This window comes from Pelobates fuscus, chromosome 1 (assembly GCF_036172605.1).
Source record: "Pelobates fuscus isolate aPelFus1 chromosome 1, aPelFus1.pri, whole genome shotgun sequence".
Classification (NCBI taxonomy): Eukaryota; Metazoa; Chordata; class Amphibia; order Anura; family Pelobatidae; genus Pelobates; species Pelobates fuscus.
The window spans coordinates 170391850-170412041 of NC_086317.1; the positions used below are offsets into that span (position 1 = coordinate 170391850).

A 20192-nucleotide genomic window follows, 5' to 3' on the forward strand; every position below is an offset into this window, starting at 1 on the left:
AATAACAGCAGGTTCTTTAAAAGGTAATTTTCTTATATAGTTTTTAACAAAACAATGATCTGTACAATATCAATATGTTTGTCTGTCTGTCTCAGGTATGCAGTATTACGGTTTAATCAATATTTTGAAACAAAAGCAGAAGTGATTCCACCACAGGCCATGAACTGAAGAGGGTCTTGTCTGGCCAGATCATGGGCAAACTGCAAGAATAAGCTCGACAGAGATAATCTGCACTCATAAACATGACTTCTGGACACTAAGGGGCAGTTCATATCTGCTGAAGCATCTCAATACCATGTTTGTTGATAATATGGCTTTCCATGCAATGTATCAATTTCAGTTGCATTGAACACTCAATATTAAAGGGACGCTATAGTCACGAAAACAACTTTAGCTTAATTTTCGAGTGTATAGATCATGCCCCTGCAGTCTCATTGCTCAATTCTCTGCCATTTACAAGTTAAATCACTTTGTTTATGCAGCCCTAGTCACACCTCCCTACCTGTGACTGACAGAGCCTTCCTAAACACTTCCTGAAAATAGTCATCTAATGTTTACACTTCCTTTATTGCAAATTATGTTTAATTTAACATGTATCTCCTACTCTGTTAATAGCTTACTAGACCCTGCCTGATCCTCCTGTATGTAATTAAAGTTCAGTGCAGGAGATAAAACCTTTCATTGAAAATGAAACTATTTGGTTTTCGTGCAGGCTGTGTCAGTCACAGTCGAGAGAGGTGTGGTTAGAACTGCATAAAGAGAAACAAAAGTTATTTAACTCCTAAATGGCAAATAATTGAGCAGTGAGACTGCAGGTGAATGAGCTATACACTAAAACTGCTTCATTAAGCTAAAGTTTTTTTGGTGATTATAGTGTTTCTTTAACCCTCATCCATTCCAGAGCTAGATTTTGGAATAACACAATGTATTTTTTTTTTTATCCCTGTTGATCTTCATATCATGTCCTACTTCTAGTTTACTACTGACTATTAATAATTACTGGGTGGCACAAAATGGAGGAAGGTCTATGCAGCACAAAGTCTGATGGTTATGTTTGAAAATCTAAAATGGTGCCTATATTCTATGCACTAATACTTGAAATGTAATACCACAGTCTAATGCCTCATTCTATTGCGTAGCAATAAAAACAAAGTTTTGATAAACCAGAAAATACATTATTGTTACACATTGCAATGTATTTTATATCTCAAACAAAAGTGGCTGTATGTAACGACTTGATCAGTATGGCCCTAGATGTGAATTGTGAAAATTTCCCTAAAACACTAGACTGCATTCTAAATTATCATCTGCTGCTGGAGAACTAAACTATTAAATGTTGATAATAAAAAAAAAAAACTCTGTAATTACAACTTTAAAATTGTATTGTTAAAAATCAATTAAAAAAATAAACAGATTGTGTACGTACATATATTGATGTAACCAAAGCACTGTCTGTGTAACAGCGCAAGTGTGTTGTGCGTTGTGTGTGTGTGTAGGGAATCACTGATTAAAGAAAGCACTGTGTGATTTTCTTTGTGTGGCAGACGGTAGTGATTTTAATAATATTTGATGTTTGTCTGTAGAAATTAGTGAATTGTTAGAACATGGAGTATTTACATTTCATAAACTGCTTCTAAGCAACCTGTTTAAACTAATCATTTTCCTTAATGTGTGGAATTAGATGTATTCAACCACTACAGCTCTCTATAGTGGTTATGGTGGCAGAAGTGCCATAACCACTACAGCCCTCTTACTCTAGTGCCCTCTTAGAGTAAGTAGTAAAACTATTTCAAAGATTTGACATTTTACCTTTGTCCCCTTGGTGTCTGTGGCCACACTGCCAGCTTCTGTCAGTGTGGCTACAGACGCCTGGGGACAGAGGTAACTGCCTGGTGTTTTTACAGATCTCAGTTCCGCTGTCGTAGAAAAACTTGGAGGTATATTCAGCGGTGCCATGGTGTGTTGAACTTTGTTCAGTAATGCCACAATTTTTTTTATAGAACACTATATGTTTCTTACATGGGAAAAAGATGGCATGTCATTTTTCAAGGTGCGTACTATTTTTTTTTTACCCTTGCCCTGTAACAACTTAATGCTATAAAGACACAGACAGGATCTAGTTGTTGGTAATTACTCAGTGCTCTCACTCATGTGAAAGCAATACAGAAAATCTTTATTACGTGTCTACTACTAATTTCATGTAAGCATCTCTCCAGCGTATTAGCTAGAAGTGTGTGCCAATGTAAGTAGCCGTTATCTCAACCTGCACCTGATTACTTGTGAGCCATATAAGATTGGGAAGTCAAAATTTCATATGGAGAGCCAAACCTTAGATGAAGTCCTTGTCCTCATGAAACACCAACTAGACTGCTAGGTACGCATTGTACTGTGGGTAATATGATCATAGATGCCACCTGGGGCTTAACTTTTTAAATCATGTGGTACTAGCCAGGCCTTCACAGTTACTTGTCAATGCTAGCATGGATGGCCCCTGGCACATATATATAAATAAAACCAGTCTTCCTCCTAAGTTTCGGTCTAGAGAGAGAAAAAAACCCAAACTTTCCAGGTCAGTATTTTCAGTTTAGCTAATATTGACTTTTCATTTCTAACAATTCACAGTTTGGTGCATAACTTTACACGTCATCTCTCCCTCTTCATATCATATTTCTTCCTATCAAAGAACCCATTATGAAAATCTTAACCTACAAATTAAGGAAAACACCTAATTTCACATACTTGCATTAATGGATTGAAGACCAGTATGCCTTTGTAATTCACCAAGGTCAGAATAAAATTAGAAATGTAGATTTTTAATTTTTTTAATGTTTTTTTTTTTTTTCAGGTCAGGTTGGAGGTAGTTCACAAATTACCCTATCCCCCCCCAAAAAAAACATCTTGGAGAATCAAGTTTTTTCAATAAGTAGGTAAAGGTTTCAATAAATAAATTATTTAAGGCCTTTACATTTTTTTTAAAAAAAGCATCCCCACGATCCACTATTAAGTGAAGCCAAATAATACGGTCCCTCCTTTTCTCTCATACCAGTGAACATTAAAGGGTTACTACAAGCATCTTGATTACTTCAGGTTTTTGAAGTTTGTATGTGCAGTATTTCACATACAGAAATGAAGCACTTTGCCGTGGTGGTGTAACTCCCCTGTGTCTTTACTAGCAGCCAGGAACAAGAGTTCTGCCAATATCAATTTTGTGCATGAAAGGTATACGTACACATAGCATGCCATTGATGGATGAACAGTGGTGGCACAGCTTTTCTTTCTATTTTATGGGGTTAAAATAGGTTGGAGTAACACTTTAAAAGAGACTATAACCACTGCTTGATGTAGGCTACAGGTGTGGTCCTCCAGTTCTGGGTCTAACCGCCCCTGCTCACCATGGTGCGAATATGGCATTTTCACCTTAATTTGGTCTATGTTTGGATGGGTGAGCCAGCTGGCCCACTGGGTATTGTAGGATGTAATTAATTTTTTACATTACAGAAGCAGCTTACAGAACACAGGCCTGTACGGGCCATAGGGCTTAGTTAGCAATGAGCCACTAGACCAGGCTTCCCCAAACTCCGGCCCTCCAGATGTTGCTGAACTACAACTCCAATGATTCTCAGCCTATCTTTTCATTCACAGAATCATGGGAGTTGTAGTTCAGCAACATCTGGAGGGCCGGAGTTTGGGGAATCCTGCACTAGACGATGCAAGGTTAGAGGCTCACTGCTCCCTCTTCTCTCACTCACTGGGTTTGTAATATAGAGAATGGTTTCTCGCTACCTGGTTTGCAATTGTTAACCACCCACCACCACAACTTCATATACACAGTATAGCCTCTGGTGTTCCAACAGGGAGTTCACTGCCAATATTAAAAGGCCCTTAGGACCTTGCAGTAGTGAGACTCCAAAGAATAGAAGTACAGGTTGGAAGCTCGACAGTGCAGGGAGAGGGGAAATAACAATCAGGTCTCTCCTGGAATAGAACAGACTATTAGTGCTTTATATATTTCTCTTGTTACTGGAAATTTCTACTATGATTGATCTCAATACATAAGATGGTTTATCCATTAAATGTTGAATTAAAAATTGAATTGGTTGAGTAATACTGGTGTTTTTTTTAGTTCTCCATTAGGGAGGAAGAATCTGGTTTACATGGATTGCTGTTCGCAGCCTTGTTTTTTATATTAAATATTTTGGTAACAGAGTGCCACCTACTGGGGTATCAGTAGAAATAAATTTTAACTACTACAGTTTCCCCACAGGACTCAAATACTTTTTCAATAAACAAGATCAGTATTTCCACATACAAATCCCATTGTGACATAGAATTTTAATGGCGCATATGCTTTAGCTATAGGCTTGCTTGACCATGCTTTCACAGTTTTACCTATGATAACTTTTACACAACTAGAAGAACTAGTATAGCTATATAAATATATATACTTTAAAGCACATCTCATTTACTTGTCCTGATTTTGGGAGCACTTCAGATTGCTTGATATTTACTTTTAGATGTTACTAGCAACACATTACAGGAACAGTAGTACCAACCGAGCTAAAGATTTCAATTCAGACTGTTAAAATATAATAGTAGGCAGAGTTCTATTGTCATTCCTAAAGAGAATTGTCTGTTATCGGTTACGCCAGAGAATTACACTGTCCAATAGTACATTTTACCGGACTGCTGACTATATAGGATGATCATAAACCTATGTGTGCAGCAACTCAGCCATGCAAACCGATTTGAATGTCGCTTCCATATGCAATCTAGTAACAGTAATCAGTCCTCAGTGAACAGACGAATATATATATATTAATTATATATACACACACACCAAAATTTAGCCAAATGTCACAGTTTTGCACCTTGTTTTAGGTGTTTTGTACAATGCAGTTTATTAAACCTGTTTTTCTTCATCTGTTGCTTCTTTTGCACCCTTACCATCATTTGACAGTAAACAATTCTCCGCCACTCCCCCCCCCCACTTTCAAATCACTTAAAAAAAAAATTACAGAAAAAATCTTTGTATTTAAAGAATATTTAATCATATAACATATATCCTTGCATTGATTTTGTGAATGCATCCCATCATGTTTGTTTGAGCTACAAATAAGAGGCAGTTGTCACAGAGGAGGTTTATTATTTTTTTTTCCTGCACAGTAATAAGTTGGGGAAATAGGGGGAGATAGTTCCAGTTTAAGTTACTCTTCATTAAACAAAACCAAAAACAGAAAATAAAAAGACATCTCTATGAACTATATTTACAGAAATATAAAAATATACATATATTTTATGTAATTATTGTGTATAATGAGATCTGCACATGAGCGATAAATCATACTCCTTCGGTTCATCCAGTAAGGCACTTTGGGGGGTGTAAAGAAATGATTGTACACCTCCCAAAACAGTTGTTAGACAAGAGACAGAGAGCATAGATGATCTCTCCGCTGTCGTGTACACCTAGTAGGCAAGAAAAGTATAGACTTATTTTTATAGAGATTATGAACATCAGCATTATATCACCCCATTCTTCATTAGACAAGTAGGGCTGGATTATATTATATTGCAACAGAAAAAAGTTGAACTCTGGTAACAGAATAGTAGATCTCCCTTAGACATTTGTGGGAAAATTACTATTCAGATTACAATGTCTTATAATAGAATCCAGCCAAAAGAGTGTTAGCTCTTGATCTCATACTTCCAAATAGCCCTGTTTTTTTAAAGAGTATAAAACCTCTTCTAATGTTACTTTTCATAATATTAAGAGTTTCATAACCTCTAAGATTACGAATTTGTTTTATGAATTTACTACAGCGCGGGCTACAGTGTACTTCGACCAGGATTGTCATCATAGGAATGGTTAATTGAAAGAGCCAATGAAAAGACTCTTCTAATCAGTGCTCCTGTGGGGTTCGTCGTGAGATGCTCTTGCCTCAAAATATTAAAGAAATTAAAGTTTGTGCCACTTTAAGAAGGCTCCTTCAGTCTGTGATCACCACTAATTCCCCATCACTCTTCCCAGAGTCCTCAGAGTCACTGTAGCGGTCGCAACTTCTTGGCTTCATTCCCCTTGGCTCGTGAGGCTGCAAGCTTTGTGTGTTGAGAATGATTGGCAGGTTAGTATCAGACTGGTAGAGATTAGAGGTGGCATGCTGGTTCATGTTCCCGGCGATGGAATGTGGCTGGAATCCAGATGGTGATGGGGGACTCTGCATTGATCCTGGAGATCTGTGACAGGAGAATTAAGAGAAATTAATTTTTTTTCACCACTCTACGCCAGTACAATTAGGCCTTTGTACACGCAGGTAAGGATCCAGGCAGTGAGTGCAAGATCATGCAAACGAGTTACAGCATCTCTCACTGCGGATTGAAACCCACTTTCTGCCACTGGGATGTGACATGGGGAGAAGTACATTAATACACAGAATGGCACACAATTCCTGCCGCTGTGCACTACTTATTTAAAAGCACATCCATGTAGTCAATAGTAAAGGCATTTCTGCCACACAGAATACTGGGAATTATGTAAAAATGTCTTGAAGAGGGAAGCCACAAGAAGCAGGTTTTCAGCAAATATAAAAAAACATCACTGTTTCTCAGAGAAGGCCATGTTTTAATCGGTCTAGGAAAAGGGACAAGGTCTTTGCTCAAAGTTTCTCAAGTACATTAGCGAACCACTCCACACTCCAAAAACACATTAGCGTTCTGCACAATTAAATGGACACTATAAGCACTAAGCAGCTGTAGCTTAATGAAGTGGTTTTGGTGTACAGATCATGCCCCTGAGGTCTCTCACTGCTCAATTATGAGTTAATGCAACCATAGCCACATCTCCACACATTTCCTGAAAAAAGAGACAACATCTTTAGGTTCCCATACTGCATTGTGGTTGATTTTAGAATGTCTTATCTCCTGCTCTGTTAGCAGCCTGCAATAGTCTCCTGTGTGTTTAGGTCAGGCATAGGCAACCTTCGGCTCTGCAGATGTTTTGGACTACACCTCCCATGATTCTTTGCCAGCATTATGTGTGTAAAAGCATTATGGGGGATGTAGTCCACAACATCTGGAGAGCCGAAGGCTGCCTATCCCTGGTTTAGGAGATGATAACTTCTAAAGTAAAACAAACAGTCATGTAAGAGCTGTTTAAAAATGAAACAATTTTTTCAAGTTAGCTGTAAATCAGAGCCAAGAGAGGTGTGGCTAGGGTTGCATAAGCTAATGGACTAGTGAGACTGCAGGGGCTTGATCTATATACCAAAACTGCTTCATTAGGCTAAAGTTGTTTCAGGGCTTATAGTATTTTTTTAAAAAAAGAACAAAAAAAATTAACTCTAAAATAGCGTCTTGTCTTTATATCATTAAGTTGTTCGAAGCAGATTCAGTGCCTTGCAAAAGTATTCACACCCCCTTGGCATTTTTCGTGTTTTGTTGCCTTACAACATGGAATTAACATGGATTGTTTGAGGATTTGCATTAATTTAATTTACAGAACATGCCCAGAACTTTGAAGATTTTTTTTTATTGTGAAGCAAACAACAAATAGGACAAAATAACAGAAAAAGTCAATGTACATAACTATTCACCCCCCTAAAGTTAATACTTTGTAGAGCCACCTTTTGCAGCAATCACAGCTCCAAGTCACTTTGGATAAGTCTCTATGCCACATTCCTTGCCACATCTTACCACTGGGATTTTGCCCATTCCTCCTTGCAAAACTGCTCCAGCTCCTTCAAGTTGGATGGTTTGCGCTTGTGGACAGCAATCTTTAAGTCTGACCACAGATTTTCTATTGGATTGAGGTCTGGGCTTTGACTAGGCCTTTCCAACACATTTACATGTTTCCCCTTAAACCACTCAAGTGTTGCTTTAGCAGTGTGTTTGGGGTCATTGTCCTGCTGGAAGGTGAACCTCCGTCCGAGCCCCAAATCACGCACAGAGTGGTACAGGTTTTTCTCAAGAATATCCCTGTATTTAGCACCATCCATCTTTCCCTCAACTCTCACCAGTTTCCCAGTCCCGACTGCTGAAAAACATCCCCACAGCATAATGCTGCCACCACCATCTTTCACTGTGGGGATGGTGTTCTTTGGGTGATGTGCTGTGTTTGCGCCAGACATAGCATTTTCTTTGATGGCCGAAAAGTTAAATTTTAGTCTCATCAGACCAGAGCACCTTCCTCCATACATTTTGGGAGTCTCCCACATGCCTTTTCGCAAACTCAAAATGTGCCATTTAGTTTTTTGCTGAAAGTAATGGCTTTCTTCTGGCCACTCGGCCATAAATCCCAACTCTATGGAGCGTACGGCTTTTTGTCGTCCTATGTACAGATACTCCAGTCTCTGCTTTTAGGTCTCTGTGCTGCCTCTCTGATTAATGCCCTCCTTGCCCAGTCCGTGAGTTTTGGTGGGCGGCTGTCTCTTGGCAGGTTTGCTGTTGTACCATGTTCTTTCCATTTGCTTATGATAGATTTGATGGTGCTCCTGGGGATCACCAAAGATTTGGATTTTTATTTATTTATTTATTATTTTTTTATAACCTTACACTGACTTGTACTTCTCAACAACAATGTCCCTTACTTGTTTGGAGAGTTCCTTGGTCTTCATGGCAGTGTTTGGTTAGTGGTGCCTCTTGCTTAGGTGTTGCAGTCTCTGGGGCCTTTCAAAAAAGGTGTGTATATGTAATGACAGAGCATGTGACACTTGGATTGCACACAGGTGGACATCATTTCCACCTAATTATGTGACTTCTGAAGGTAATTGGTTGCACCAGAGCTTTTTATGGGCTTCATAACAAAGGGGATGAATACGTACGCACATGCCAATTTTCTGTTTTCTATTTCTAAAAAATAGCTTTATGTATATATTTTTCTCATTTCACTTCACCAACTTAGACTATTGTGTTCTGATCCATCACATAAAATTCAGATTTATAAAACATTGAACTTAAGGCTGTAATGTAACAAAATAGGTAAAAAGTCAAGGGGGGTGAATACTTTTGCAAGGCACTGTAAATCTAAATAAAATGTCTATACTAATAGAATAGAGAGAGCCAAAATTGTCCTGGAAATACCATGGTTCTACATAACTTAGAAAAGGATCTGGAATACGCAAAGATAATTAACACTGACATACAACAGGTTTATCAGATTACAGATAGATTTTAGGCAATGGGATATAAAGAATACTGGTAGATACTTGGTTTAAATGGATTTTTCGCCTCAAAAAATATTTTATTAAACCATTTAACTACATTATTTATGCACCTCTTTAGCCTGAATTCCATGCATCCAGATGACGCTTTGTCAATGCAAGTCGTTCATAGTAAAGTTCTGCCCCTTACTAGAACAAGAATATGAACAGGCAGAATGTGCTGCAGCCATTTCCTCCTAGTGCACTATAGTCATGGAGACTAGAGAGGGGGAGGTTAAAGGGACATTAAATGCCACTAGACAGCCTTTAGTGGCACTTCCGTGAGTTTGCCGGAATCCAGGTCCCTTAAATTACGGAAGTCCTCACGCTCTGCATGAGGACATCTAGCGTCAGTAAGAACCCCTTAGGAAACCATTGATTCAATGCTTTTCTATGGAGTGGGCCTAATGTGCTTGTGGTAACGCAATAGTAACAATAATAATACAAAAGCAATGATGGTGCCTAGAGTGACAATTGTGTGATAATCTGCTTACACGATTGGGAAATTTTATAAACGGACTAGGATCAGAACAAAAGATTAGAAGTCTTGTAACACCACTAATAAGGTGTTTTTTTGTTGTTGTTGTTTTGTTAATAAGAGTTTGTCATTTTCCCCAGACAGATTCACTATTTATAGTACTTGTCTTTTGCACACTTACGAAAGGACATATCCAGGCCTTGTGTCTTGCCTGCGGTTCTTCATTAGAGCCTTGTACTCTCCCACTCGCAGTCTCTTCCCCTCCACAATGCAAGTGCGCTTGGGTCGAGGCTTGTATTTATAGTCTGGATATTTTTCTAAATGCTGACGACTCAGTCGTGCCTGCTCCTGATAGTATGGCTGCTTCTCAGTATTAGTCATGGATTTCCAACGGGACCCTGTAAGGAATAAGAAAACAACTCTTTAAAAGGGAGAGATCCAACATGTTTCATCACAGGTATCAGCAAAACAAATCATAGATCATATTCAGTACGAAAAGTAAATGTTTAGCCTGAACCTTGCCCTAGAACAGAAAAATTTAACCACTGTTCTAAGTGGCGATTGCATGCACTGCTAACCTCTGGACATTTTACATGCAGGATGTGAAAAAAACAATAATGACAGGTAGCAGTAAAGCCAGGTACAGGTTTAGGATTAAAGGGACACTATAGTCAGCAGAATTAGACAGCTTAATGTTGTGGTTATAGGGTCTATAGCATGTCCCTGCATTGTTAACACTGTATATACTGCAGTTTAAGAGAAAAGGCAGTGTTTACATTGCTGCCTTGTAACACCTCTAGTAATAGTCACTCAGACGACCACTAGAGGGGCTTCCTATATTAATGCGGCACACTGTGCAGCACCGACATTCATCATCTCCACCCTCTGCTTGGAGACACTGAACTTTTCTCAGAGATGCATTGATTCAATGAGGAGATGCTGATTGGCTTGTGCTGCCTCTGCCCCTGATCTGCCTCCTTGACATTATCAGCCAATCCAATACTTTCCTATAGGCTCAGAACAACACGTCTGATGTCAGCCAAGGAAGCAAATCAGGGGCAGAGCCAGCAGCAGACTGGGATAAAGGTAAGGTTTTACTATATGGGGGTGGGGTGGGGTGGGGGGGGGGGAAGCAGGAAGCACGGGTGTTAGATAGTGGTTTTAACACTATAGGGTCAGAAATACATGTTTGGGTTCCTGACCCTATATAGTGTTCCTTTAAATTTAAAAAAAATCTATTTGAATTCCTAACAATTCTCACTTTAGTAAATAACAGGGTATGCATCTATTCTGAGAAGCATTGCTTTTTAGGAGAAGTCTTACGTATGTGCCTGCCGACATTGGAGTTAGTTTCACTTACTGAATCTATTTTAGTCCGAAGACCCTAGCTGTATAAATGACAACTGCATAAAGAAAATCATGCAGTTTCTCAAAGATTTCCTTGTTTTCAATTGCCATGCTGAAAAGCAGCATATATGAAGTGAATTTTGGTGTTTATGCTTTCCCTTTAAGTTTCCTTTGGTTCTGGCAGCCTTGGAGAAATGAACGAAGAAATGGGGTACAAATTCAGAATATGAAAGGTTAATTTATAAGGATTTTCCCCATTTTACCCCATTATATTTCTTGTGTTTTAATTCCCTTAAATAATATTTGGTTTAAAGAAAAGAAACCACCACAAATTACAAATAAAATATTATTTTGATATATATATATATATATATATATATATTTTTTTTTTTTATATATATTATGTTTTATTATAAAAATGATGGTGAAAGGTTCACTTTAAGCTGTCTTACCCAAGATTTTGCTGATGCTGGAGTTGTGCATGTCAGGAAATGCCTGTAGGATTTTCCTCCTCTCGTCTTTTGCCCATACCATGAAAGCATTCATTGGACGCTTAATGTGATTTCCTCGTCCCTCTGGGAATTGACGAGATCCTGGATGACCGTAGAACATGGATTAATAACGCGAGACTTCAAGCATTTGTCACTGGATGGAAGGTACTAATAAACTTTAACACGACACATTTCCTTTACACCGTGACCAGAAAACAAACTCATTTGTAATGAGGTATACAGCAATTATCCTTCTGCTAGGACTTAAAGCAAATTTGCCATAAATTACATTAAGCTTACAGGTGGAACACGACTGCATTCCCCAAAGGCTCTGTCTGTTCAGCTACATAATGTAGGAGGTCTCTGGCAGGCCTATATTCTAGAGACCATTAATAGATGTAGAGAGACATCATCTGCAAGGCAGAGTTCTTTGAAAGTGTCCCATTTCTCAAACTGGAAAAAAAAAATCATTCTCCAGAATTCATGGGGTTTGGCTGTGCTGGGAAGGACACATTTTCTACTTGTGTGTAAAGAAGAAATATATAAAAAAATAAAATAAAAAAAAAGTATATCATAAGTTACTGCTCACCATCCTCACCATCAACGTCAATGCCAGATCTTAGCAGAGATTCTTCTGTCTGCTGCTCATCCTGCAGTTCCTTGTCTGGCAAAGAGTCCAAAATCTCCTGTAAAACACAGCATGTTTGAGTATTAATAAAAATTGGTAACCCCTTCAAGTAACTACATTGTAGACTTTAATAACCATGCATTACCCACTGCTCTCTCTCAAACTGAGTGTTACTGCCCATAAGCTGCATATCTTGCTTTTCATCAGAATACCTATACCTGTAGCTATGAAGAAAGATTTTTCATATGGTGTGTGTTATGTAAGCTGGTGGACTTTTTGTCTTGAGTTTTTCCAATGCTGCAAAAGCTTATACTGTGTGCCTGATTAATAAATGTATAAAATATATCTCTCCCCCCTCTCCCGCACGCTTATAAAGTATGCCTGTTTAAATTTCCTAAAGCATCTATCCAGAACTCTGTCATTCTTTTCTGGCAGCACTATTCCTACCACTGTGACGGACCGCCTGTCACCGCCAACTGGGTGCCTCCTCGAATCACGGCTTCATAGTACTTGCGAGCACCATAAGCACCGCACTGGAACACCATAACCACCTTAGACCCTTAGCCGCCGCAGCTTGGCTGGGGTCTCACTGTCCTCCACCTACCCTGGACCCAAATCAGGTACTTCATTTCCAGTAGGTACACCTCTCCTACTCCAGAGAGTATAGCAGGATAGCTCTTACAAGAGCTAATGTTGTAATCCAAGGGAGTATAGTGACATAGCAATCCCCAGAGTGAATGTAGCTGTCCCCTCCACACATGAGACGAGGCTCTATGTTGAGGGTGAAGAGAAACTCCTTTAATGGTAGCCACAACTGGCCTTACATGCAAGTCCCCATGCAAGGGGTTTACTCCCCCACTGGACCGGAGAGGGGAATATGACAAAGTACACACTTTACTTACATTGGCTGTCAGGTCCAGGACACTCCCACACAAAACAGGGTAATCCCTCTCCTGTGCCTGAGAGATAATAGAGTCAGGAACTGTACTAAACTCAATTATCTCCAGGGACAGAAAACACACATTTGAACAACCTCCCGAAAGTACCCCCAAACATGGAAACCCCACAAGTCACATCCCCTGATGGTCCCACAGCTTGGGGCTAACATATCCAAAAATCACCCAGATCGGTTCAGGATTTCCATGGAGGTCATAATTTTGACCGACCATGCACATGGTCCTATGCCCAAAACAGTTCCAAGGAATTAGGGCCAACGGTTGGTCTCTCTTTCTGGAGTACAAAAACACATTTTTAAAGGGCCCATAGTCTTTTCGCAGGAAGCTGGCAAGCAGGCCCCTCCAAGAACACATGGCAGAGACATTCCTGCCACAACCACGATCAGTGTAGAACGCTCCCTCACCTTCCTGTAGTGATGCTCATGATGATCTGGTGGTGGATTTTGACCATGGAGAAGCTGTCGTGCTTCTTGGATGGCTTTAGTGATTGCATCTCCGTCACCCAAAAACCCTAAGTGATATAAAGGAAATTCATGTATACATGAGTAACCGATCCATACAAGAGAGAATAAATACATACAAAATGGATTTTAGTTTAAAATGTAATCTGGAAATATTAGAAATAAATTAATATATATATATATATATTAAACACAAAAAAGAAAAAAAGAAATTTATACACTGTCTTCTCCTAGAACCCCGGACCTTCTCCTCTGAAAAAAATAACACCATTACCATGTGTTATTTTTTTCCAGAGGAGAAGGTCTGGGGTTCTGGGAGAAGACTGTGTTTAATTTTATTTTTTTAATATATATATTTTTTTAATATTTACAGGTTAAATTTATAACCTAATTTTCAGTTTTAAACATAGAAATATTATATATATTATTTTAACCAGTTATATATATATAAAAACACAAACAATAAAATCTGTCAACATTGAAATTGCTGTTTAGTGGATAAGTGAGTACGCTGGATCTCGTATGTGTGTGTGTGTGTGTGTGTGTGTGTGTATCTATATATTTATTTATTGTGTGGTAAATGCATTATCAGATGTGATGAAGGGTTGTACAGTGACAGAGACATATCTTTTATCCTTACCTAAAGGCAGGTTTGCCCGCTGTGGGCTGGGTGCAGAATCCCTACTGCCACCACTTCCCTGGCTGCCCCCTGGGGAGGCACGGGATGTTGGCGATGAGGCAGTGCTTTTAGGCTTGGCTGTTAAGTTGAGAGGCTGGGACGGTTCCTGCAATAAGACAATGCTGAAAAATCCATTCTAATAAGTGAGCGCATTGCTCCCCAGTCATTGTCCTGTTGGAGCATACCTGGTGTTTTCCGGTTGTAGAACCTCTTGCTGAGGAAGAGTTGTGAAGCATCTGCATGGAGAATTCAACTGTAATCAAACAAGTTCAAATCTGTGAGTGCTACATATTCAATTCTAGTATGCAATTAGAACACTACATCTTATAATGCCCAAAACCTTGACCACAAATAAATGGACATTTCACTGCACACCCTCACCAATAATAAAATATATAAATATATATCTTAATTACTGTTTAGTAAGGAGGGGGGAGGAGAGAGAATACATTTAATTTTTTACAGCATTGAGGTAAATCTCTTATCTGACCTTTCAAACCTTTCCCTTTCTAACCCCACCCAGACTTTCTGTGGCTGTCCAATCACAGACTTCCCAATGCAGCTCAATGAAAAGTCTTTGCAGTCTGAGCAGTTGCCTTCCTCTTAAATTTAGCTCCACTGAGCTAACCAAACCAGGAAGTAACAGGACCAGTTGACAGTTAACAGCCAGGAGGGTGTAATCAGGTTACTTTATAAAAGTGTCGATTTCTATTGAAAAAGAGAGGACGCACACTTCAAACCCAAATCACTTTAGCACAATGTAGTGCTTTAGAAATGTGGGGTGTCCCTTGAAAGCTAAAATTGTAAGTCCATGATATTTATTTATGCAGACCACTACGGTTTTTAAATACACTGTATTCACAAGTCTATATCACAAGACAGTAGTAATGAGCGCACCTGGCTTACAAGGAATTGGCTGGATAGGTAGCGTCATCTGTGTTTCAGGTGGAACAGTCTGGGCAGCTGAGAATGCTGGAATCATAACATATGGCATGTTGACTTGCTGCAAAAAGAGACATGGAAACAGGGAAAGGGTGTTAATTATTCATGTAAAAAGTAGTATATAGTGATATAAGCATAAGATGCAGGCCAGTACCTGAATCTGCTGCTGCAGTACATTGATCTTGTGTTGCTGCTGTATTAGTTGCTGCTGTTGTTTTGCAATCTGCAGAGAGAAGGAATGTTACACGTCTACAACATCATCGCATACAATCTACTCTGTACAAACGATGGACCTATTTTTTATTTTTTTTACAGTCTGCCATCACCTGCTCTTGCTGTTGTCTTGCCAACTCCATCTGTTGCTGCTGCTTTTCAAACAACATGGCCGCCATGTTCCTATGCTCGGAATGTGCATTCAGTAATTGGTCCCTCAGTCCAGCTAGTTGGCGGATCATGAGCAACAACTGAAGCTCCTTCTCTGCTAAACTCTCCTGGGTACCTGGAATAACAGATAAATGTACATCATAAGAGTACATGGTCACTGTGTACCAACACAATATCCCAGTAAAGACCAGTTGGCCGAAAACATGTGTAGTGAAATGTTTGCATTAAATTATCAACAACAAGAGCATTAAAGCTTCGGCTGGACATTTGGAAATACAAAATGGTAACACTTTTCAGAAATCTGAAAAGTGAAAGTCGTGTGCCTGTTCACATAACACCTATGTAAAAGCATTTGCAAGTATTATTTTTTACAACTGACATTTAAATAAAGGGATTTCTCTGGTACACCTGTCATGAAGGGGTTAATTTTCCGAGCATCTTTGCAATCTTTTTGACGTGCATTGTAGTTTAGTGTTGATTTATTTTTCACCATGTATTCTAGAAGAAGACAGCCAATCAAATCCTTCCATGACATGTCCTATGTCCTACCTTTTATATCTTTGATATCCATGGAGCAACTCCCCAAAACTGCATTCTGCCAATCAGTAGACAACAGTTTCTCCAGTACAGGTATTGCTGTAATGTGGGGGGACAAACAGATATGATAAGTTAAAATTCACTTACCAGAAATTATAACCAATAATTCACTTTTCACAGAAATCCATGTGAGAGGCTGTAGAATTTACTTTAGAGTAGAACACCCTGCAAATGTTTTAATCCAGCATATGGTTTTCCTATTCATGTACATATAAAGAATATGTTGTTCTTGTGATCAAAACAATCATAGAAAGGGCGGTTTGGGTGATATACTTACCCTCTCTTACTGTTCTGTTTAGCTCCATATTGTCCTCCTGGAAATGAGACCCAGAACGGTCACTCTTGGGTTCTGTCTTATATGAACAATCCTGTGGTGGAAAAGAACAGTCAATGATTGGGAAAATAACAAATGGCGCCTTTTGAGGTATTTCAATTCTTAATGGAAAACAGTCACAGTCAAACAACTTTGCATTAATGCAATCAGCGTGTGGCTTTTTTTTTTTTTTTTTTATTGAGCCAAAACTGTACTCACATTTATTACAATATAGACAGTACATTCTAGGTAAGTGTACCTACCTGTGGCTCTAGTGTCTGTTGCTGCAATTTGTTACATTTTGTTTATCTGGATGGATACTTACTTCAGTATTTTTGAATTATTCAGTGTTTTGATATGCCTAGTAGAAATAATGCCACATCTTTTCCAATGTTCAGGAGATTATATATACCGTCCACGCTTTTACCAGAGCTGTTTCTGATTCCATTTTTTTTTTATTAAGATTGTAGCGATATAGCGCTACAAATTCGAAGTCTAACTTTAAGAACTAAGAATTATTTAATGACGGAGGTTTGGACAACTTCTAATGGCGTATATTCTACACCTAGTGACAGCAGGTGTAAAGTCTCAATGGGTGAGAATACTGTCCGTTTCCCAGCAGAGAGGAGCTTGATGCACTGCCTTCTCTGTGGCAGTGAAAGTGAAATTAAAAAAAGAGTTGTACATGCTCACCACTCAATTGGCTCTCTCACTGGGTGTCCCCATAAAAATAATCTTTTACGGTTTATAGCTGCCAACAGCAACAAATTGTTGCGGTTTGCAACTATAACGGACAGGCTTATACCTGGCATTGTGCATTATTAACACTAATGTGAGGAAAACAGATCCCCTGGCTTAGCTCAGTTAGGTTTAGATGTCAGCCTGTGATTGTAAATTATCAAAGATCTTTAAACATACTTCAGCAGCTGCAGAGCTACATATACTGCTTAGTAAATCGGGGTGTATATATGCACCATTCCCTTAAAAATATATAAATAACATTTTAAAAATGTAAAAATGCTTTATTAGCCCAAACTACTCAGGTCTTCTAAAGTGAATATAATAATGATTTATAATCACCTGGGGCAAGGAATCCGTGTCCTGTTTAATCGGCATCTGTCCAACCATATGCCGCACAGCCTCTGGCTCAAAATCATCCTCCATTTTGGTACAGGGTCCCCCTGAGCCTTCCATGGTAGATACTGGGACTTTCAAGGATATTCTTTAGGAGAGGAGGCAAAATCAGGTTATTGCGATGGTGGTGAGCCATTTCAAAATTGCCTCAAATATAAACCATCACATTCACACACTGTTGATACCATGTTCTTAAAACTTTACATTTTCTAACTCTACTGGTTGGGTTAAAAGATTAGTATTGTTTGTGTGTTTCATTGGTTTTCCCAAGTATTAATTCTGCTGGGTTGCAAATGTCTTTTTTGTGAAAGTGGGCCTGCTATTATACAATTAGGTAGGGTTGTAAATAATGGGCTTTATATATCTATAGTAATCCAGGGGCAATGTTCTAGAGGCGGTGTGCAATCTGTATGAACATTGCAATGGTTTCCATGGTGACTGTTGCTTTTCAGAATGTAGCCATTTACTATGTATAGAAAGCCTCCTGTGTGTTCATGGAATAGGTTCAAACTAGTTAAAAGTGCTGAATACAGCAAGAGGTTAAGGAAACAAACTCCATATGAATCTAAAATATAAGAGTAAAGCTTTGATGCAACATGGAAGGTATGTTGCTATAGGAAGATAAAATACTCTGAAGCTACGATTATAAAAAGCAATTAAAAGGGCAATTTTGCTGGGGGGCAGAGCCTAGCCATCAAGTAGAGCAGACGTGTGGGTCGCGTGCTCCTGCAAACTAAGCCAATTTTTGGGTTTTATCCCCGGCCAACCAGCATGTCAACCTACAAACTGGCACTACCACAGGGGTGTCCAGAGCAACAATCTGTGAATTTAATGGAGCCTGCCATTCACCGGGGGCCGGAGATTTACTGCTGCAACATAGATGGGGAGAGGCGGGCGATCTCCCCGCTCATCAGCCACTAAAGCGTCCTGAAGCACTCCTACCCTCCCCTCGGCACTTGGACCGGCAAGGGTTATCCCGGTTCCCACTGGACTACCTAAATCGTCCCCCACGGCACTTTCCTCCTAACCTGAGCTGGGGCCTAGCCACACTTCGAAAGCTCTATCCTGCATCAGACCTGTGCACAAAGAACTAACCCAAGATGGCGGTGGCGCCTTACTCTCGAGAGGCAACGCATGTGCAACTTGCGATGGCCCCCTATAGCTCTGGGAAGCAATTCTTACTGCGTCTTGATGAGCATTTCCAGCGCTTTCAGGCAGAACTGGAGAGACTCTGAGCACTGATGCTGCCTCACTTGCAGGTGGCAATTCGGAGGGTTGAGAGCCAGAGACCGCGGGAATCTCCTAGATGTCCCTCAAGCGCCTGCTCTGCCTGCTACTCCCCTGCCTGGGCCAAAGGCCATCAAGGGCTTGATCCCAAAACCTCGCCCACATCGACGGAGGGTCCACCGCTGCGGGCAGCGGCAAAACAACAGGACCCACCCGCTACTCCTGGTCTGGGGGGAACCTGACCCTTCAGAGGTACCGGGTCCGTACATCGAACTACGGACTCTCCTCGCTCCAAACGTGCTGCTGCCTTTGAACGCAGCACGTTGGGAGTGAGGAAAGTACAGAACTGACATTGTCAACCCAAGACAGAGTTCTAGGCTGCCAATGTCACGTGTGCTGGGGGTGCAACTAGCATCCAGCATAGATTACAAATATTTCAGTATGTGACTCCTACTACCATGACCACTTCAAATCACTGTAGTGGTCATAGTGGTTGTGGTAACCCTTTAAATTGTAGCAATGCAAAATAGGCAAACAGCAAAAGGTAAAAATGAAATGGTATATTATATAAACATGTGAAAGGTTACACATTAAACCTAGAACGGACCACTGAAATGTAGTACTTTAGCCAAAAAAAAAAAAAAAGGCCCAGCAGGAGAAGGTTTCCACATTGGCTCTTTTGGTGGATTCCTGACATTTAATTGTTTAGTGCAGGGCTTCACAAATTTGCTTTAAATATAGGAGCCAGCTAAAAAAAAGTTGGGAGACAGTTTTTTTACCACAACGACAAAAATGCAATTCTTAAAGGAACACTATAGTCACTGGAACCACTGTATCTTAATTTAATGGCTCTGGTGTCTATAGCATGTTCCTTTAAGAATTGTATATTTGTTGTTGGAAAAAATAAACAACTAACTCCTAACTAAAGTTTCTGCTATCTAGACACTAAAGAGTCTCATGTCTTTATTCAGCATCTCCACGCTTTGCATGGAGGAGCTAAACGTTCCCCATAGAGATGCATTATTTAGAGCAGGCTTCCCCAAACTCCGGCCCTCCAGATGTTGCTGAACTACAACTCCCATGATTCTATGAAATAGACAGGCAGAGAATCATGGGAGTTGTAGTTCAGCAACATCTGGAGGGCCGGAGTTTGGGGAAGCCCGATTTAAAGCAGGAGGAGATGCTGATTTGTGCGGCATTTTGCTGCGCATGCTCAACAGCTTCCCAATGCATTCCTATGGAAAAGCATTGGATTAGCTGAGATCATCAAGATTGATAATCTCAGCTATGGAGGCGTGCCAGCCGCAGCGAGACGGGCACATCGTTGGAAAAATGGGAAGTAAAAACACCATTCCCATGTGACC

The 20192-nt window shown here is 39.8% G+C and overlaps 2 protein-coding genes across 6 annotated transcripts in view; one reads left to right on the forward strand and one right to left on the reverse strand.

Annotated features, from left to right (window-relative positions):
- ETNK2 (ethanolamine kinase 2) overlaps positions 1 to 1356 on the forward strand; it is a 65886-nt gene extending 64530 nt beyond the window's left edge. Inside the window, exon 8 of the mRNA XM_063452472.1 lies at positions 96 to 1356. Within this exon, the coding sequence (XP_063308542.1) occupies positions 96 to 168 (73 nt within the window). The 3' untranslated portion in view covers positions 169 to 1356. The remainder of the gene's footprint in view (positions 1 to 95) is intronic.
- Positions 1357 to 5059: 3703 nt separating this feature from the next.
- The window catches only part of SOX13 (SRY-box transcription factor 13), a 64615-nt gene continuing 49482 nt past the window's right edge, over positions 5060 to 20192 (reverse strand). For 3 of the 5 annotated variants that reach the window (XM_063452485.1, XM_063452522.1, XM_063452513.1), the window contains 13 exons: positions 17548 to 17689; positions 16432 to 16522; positions 16107 to 16193; positions 15500 to 15672; positions 15328 to 15396; positions 15129 to 15234; positions 14417 to 14484; positions 14193 to 14337; positions 13496 to 13602; positions 12097 to 12193; positions 11469 to 11609; positions 9851 to 10067; positions 5060 to 6231 (listed from right to left, as the gene is read on the reverse strand). In XM_063452485.1, coding sequence (XP_063308555.1) covers positions 5985 to 6231; positions 9851 to 10067; positions 11469 to 11609; positions 12097 to 12193; positions 13496 to 13602; positions 14193 to 14337; positions 14417 to 14484; positions 15129 to 15234; positions 15328 to 15396; positions 15500 to 15672; positions 16107 to 16193; positions 16432 to 16522; positions 17548 to 17689 — 1690 coding nt within the window. In that variant the 3' untranslated portion in view covers positions 5060 to 5984. The remainder of the gene's footprint in view (positions 6232 to 9850; positions 10068 to 11468; positions 11610 to 12096; positions 12194 to 13495; positions 13603 to 14192; positions 14338 to 14416; positions 14485 to 15128; positions 15235 to 15327; positions 15397 to 15499; positions 15673 to 16106; positions 16194 to 16431; positions 16523 to 17547; positions 17690 to 20192) is intronic. The other 2 variants (XM_063452504.1, XM_063452495.1) reach the window with 2 other exon arrangements.